At 54.1% G+C, this 3,533-nt stretch overlaps 1 protein-coding gene across 3 annotated transcripts in view; it reads left to right on the forward strand.

The window, feature by feature from the left end:
- polr3glb (RNA polymerase III subunit GL b) overlaps positions 1–3,388 on the forward strand; it is a 13,958-nt gene extending 10,570 nt beyond the window's left edge. For all 3 annotated transcript variants that reach the window (XM_048620334.1, XM_048620335.1, XM_048620336.1), the window contains one exon: positions 2,094–3,388. In XM_048620334.1, the coding sequence (XP_048476291.1) occupies positions 2,094–2,180 (87 nt within the window). In that variant the 3' untranslated portion in view covers positions 2,181–3,388. The remainder of the gene's footprint in view (positions 1–2,093) is intronic.
- Positions 3,389–3,533: the final 145 nt, after the last annotated feature.

Raw genomic sequence — 3,533 nt, forward strand, 5'->3', positions numbered from 1 at the left:
CCATTAAATACTTTTAAAACATCTCCCTTTCTATTCCGTGTTGGAGCTTGCCTCAAGTCTCTTTTGTTTTATTCATTTATGGGATGAGCAGGCAGTACTTATTGCCCATCCCTAATTGCCCAGAGGGCAGTTAAGAATCAACCACATTGCTGTGGGTCTGGAGTCACATGTAGGCTAGACCAGGTAAGGATGGCAGTTTCTTTCCCTAAAGGGCATGAATGACCCAGATGGCTTTTCCCCAACAATCGGCAATGGATTCATGGTCATCATTAGACTCTTAATTCCAGATATTTTATTGAATTCAAATTCCACCATCTGCTGTGGCGGGATTCGAACCCAGGTCCCCAGAACGTTATCTGGGTTTCTGGGTTAACAGTCCAGTAATAATACCACCAGGCCATTACCTCCCCATGTAGACAGCATCCGCTGCATTCTTCCATCATCATACCTGACAGTGCAGGGGGAGGCTGTCAGTAGGATTTTCCTTTCAAAGGCCACACAGCCTGCGGTAATTAATTTTCTGTTGCTGATGTAGAGGTAGGTTGCTGTCCTGCGGAGATGGGCCAGCCTCCAGCTATCATTGCCACCCTGGAGGATGTGCAGTCCTCCCCTCCTCTTATCGTAGAATCATAAAATCCCTACAGTGTGGAAGAAGGTCATTTGGCCCATCGATTTCACACCGCCCCTCCGAAGAACATCCCACCCGGACCCACACCCTACTGACTCCCTGCATTTCCCACCTTAGATACTATGGGCAATTTCCCATGGTCAATCCACCCTAACCTGCACATCTTTGGACTGTGGGAGGAAACCGGAGCACCCGGAGGAAACCCACGCAGACACAGGGAGAACGTGCAAACTCCACGCAGACAGTTGCCTGAGGATGGGATCGAACCCGGGTCTGCTAACCACCGAGCCAGCGTGCCGCCTGCTCCTCTTCCTGCACCTTTGTACCCTGCTCCTCACCAGGCACTGACCCCTGCCACATCCTCCTGTTTTTTCAACTTTCCCCTTCATTTGCCTCCTTTCCCACTCCCTCCCCGGCCGCCACCCTGTCCCTCCCAACACTCTCCTTGCTCGCTTATTGTACCTGTCCCCACTCTTAGGTAATGCTCTCAGTACTCTTATACTGACCCCACTTCCAATTCCTCTTGGCCTCCTCTGATCCCTCTCTCTATCATTCTAGGCTGTCTTTATACCCCTTCATATTCCAACTCCATCCTGCACGGCTGTACCTCTCCCCACATTCTCTCTCTCTCTTCTTGCCTTACCTCACTAGCCTCCCTGGAACGTCTGAGGCTGACTGACTTCGTAGAGGTTTATACAATCATGAGAGGCGTAGATACGGTGAATAGCCAAGGATTGTTCCCAGGGTAAGGGAGCCCAAAATTAGAGGGGCATAGGTTTAAGGTGAGAGGGAAAAGATTTAAAAGGGACCTGAGGGACAACATTTTCATGCAGAGGGTGGTGTGTGTATGGAATGAGCTGCCAGGGGAAGTGGTGGAAGCTGTTACAATTACAGCATTTAAAAGGCATCTGGATGGGTACATGAATAGGAAGGGTTTAGAGGGATATGGTCCAAATGCTGGCAAATGGGACTAGATTTATTTAGGATATTGGGTTGGCATGGACGAGATGAACTGAAGGATCTGTTTCTCTGCTATACAACTGAGTCTTTCCACACCCTCTCGTCCTCTGTTGTGCTGTCTCTCTCCTACCACCACTCCCTCTCTCCCTTCCCTGCTCCCTCTCTTTTGCCCCCACTTCCTCTCTCTTCCTCTCCCCATTCCTGGTCTGTCTTTCCCTGTTCTCTCTCCCCCTCATCTGACCTCGCTCTCCTGCCTCCGCTCCCCCTCTGTCTCCCCAACTCCCTTTATCTTCCCTCGTTCCATGTCTCTGTTCCCCCGCTTTCTCTCTCTCTCTCCCTCTCCTGTTCCCTCCCTTTCTTCCCTGACCTCCCTCCCCCTTTGCTGTGTCTCCTCATGCCCCCTACCCCATGCCCCTCTTGGCCCTGCATGCCTATCCCTTGTATCTCTCTGCCTTCGCTTTTGTTGCTGGTGTCTGACCTCCGATCTGCTGGTTGGGTTCGGCAGGAGACGGACTATGTCATGTCATACTTCGACAACGGCGAGGAGTTTGGGGGCGACAGCGATGACAATATGGATGAGGCGATCTACTGAGAGGGGGTACAGTAGTGTCCACGGGCACCAGGCACTGACACTGTGCCAGTCACTGGGCGGTGTGCGCCATTCCCACTCGTCGGAAATCTTCTGCTGGAGCCTGCGCACCGTTTGGATCCTTGTTTGCTCCGTGTGAGCTCTGGAAACTGGCTCAGGACAAGCAGCAGGGATTTGGACAGCGAAATCCCACTGGTCACTTGTGTCCAGACTATGTTCATTTGTACTCAGTGCCTCTCAGTTCGACTGTGGTTTGGCTTCCTGGTGCGCTCCAGTCTTGGTGAAATTTCTGTTCGACGCAGGAATTGCGCCCTGGGTGAGTGAGATGCAACGAATGTGGGGACTGCTGTCTGTTATTTAGCCACAAAGCTTTACTCATGGGCCTCCTAATTCCCTTTCGTCAGTCCTGCTCTCTCTCTCTCGCAGTATCACTGGATGTTTTGTACACCTTGACCCTCTAACCTCCCTGTGCTGCCAACTCTACTCCTGAGAAGGACAAGGACAGCAGATACATGCGCCCCCACCACCCCCCGCCTCCGACCACCACCCTGTGAGCCCCACACACTATCCTGACTTGGGAACGGTACCAGCCGGTCCTTCAGTGCCAAAACCCTGGAACTCCCTCCCTAACGGCACTGCGTGGGGTGTCCTTAATCTCATGGGCAGACTGCAGCAGTTCAAGATGGCGGCTCACCAACCCCCCACCCTTCCTTGAGGGGCGTTTACAATAAACGCACAATCTTCGGCGATAATCTCAAAAGCCAAAGGAGCGTTGGCCCAGCGAGCTGGCTTCACCAGTGGAACTTTACATGCTGCCTGAGTCATCGGCTCAGTTCAGCCCTTTGCTGCCAGGGCCTGATGTCAAGGAGCACCGTTCCCATCACTCGCCATCAGATGGAAAGCCGTTGGGCGCAGGAGGGTGGACAGAGAGCCACAAGTCAGCACTCGACAGCAAGAAAGGTCTGAATGCGCTCAGCAGTGCGTGAGCTTGCTCAGGGTGGGGGGTTTCATGGGAAGATGGCTTCCACCTCGCGGAACCAGTCACCCTGCTCCTGATCACGGGTCACAGGGTCACCAGCACCTGAGAGCTCGCTGCCTTCATTCCTTCAGTGCTGGGGACAACTGTCTGCTGAGCCCATCAAATGTTCCCCCTGCGTCAGCGATTCACCAGCAACATTGTTGGCCCAGCAACTGGAGCCAGTGGTGGGGGGGAGAGGGAGCAGGGTGGGGTGGGAGGGGGAGAGGGAGAGGGAGCTAGGGTAGGGGTGGCAGAGGGACCTGGGGGGGGGAGGGGGGGGGGGAGAGGGAGCGAGGGGAGGGGTGGCAGAGGGAGCTGGGGCAGGGGGGGGGGGGGGG

The sequence above is a fragment of the Rhincodon typus genome, chromosome 46 (assembly GCF_021869965.1).
Source record: "Rhincodon typus isolate 14 chromosome 46, sRhiTyp1.1, whole genome shotgun sequence".
Taxonomy (NCBI): Eukaryota; Metazoa; Chordata; class Chondrichthyes; order Orectolobiformes; family Rhincodontidae; genus Rhincodon; species Rhincodon typus.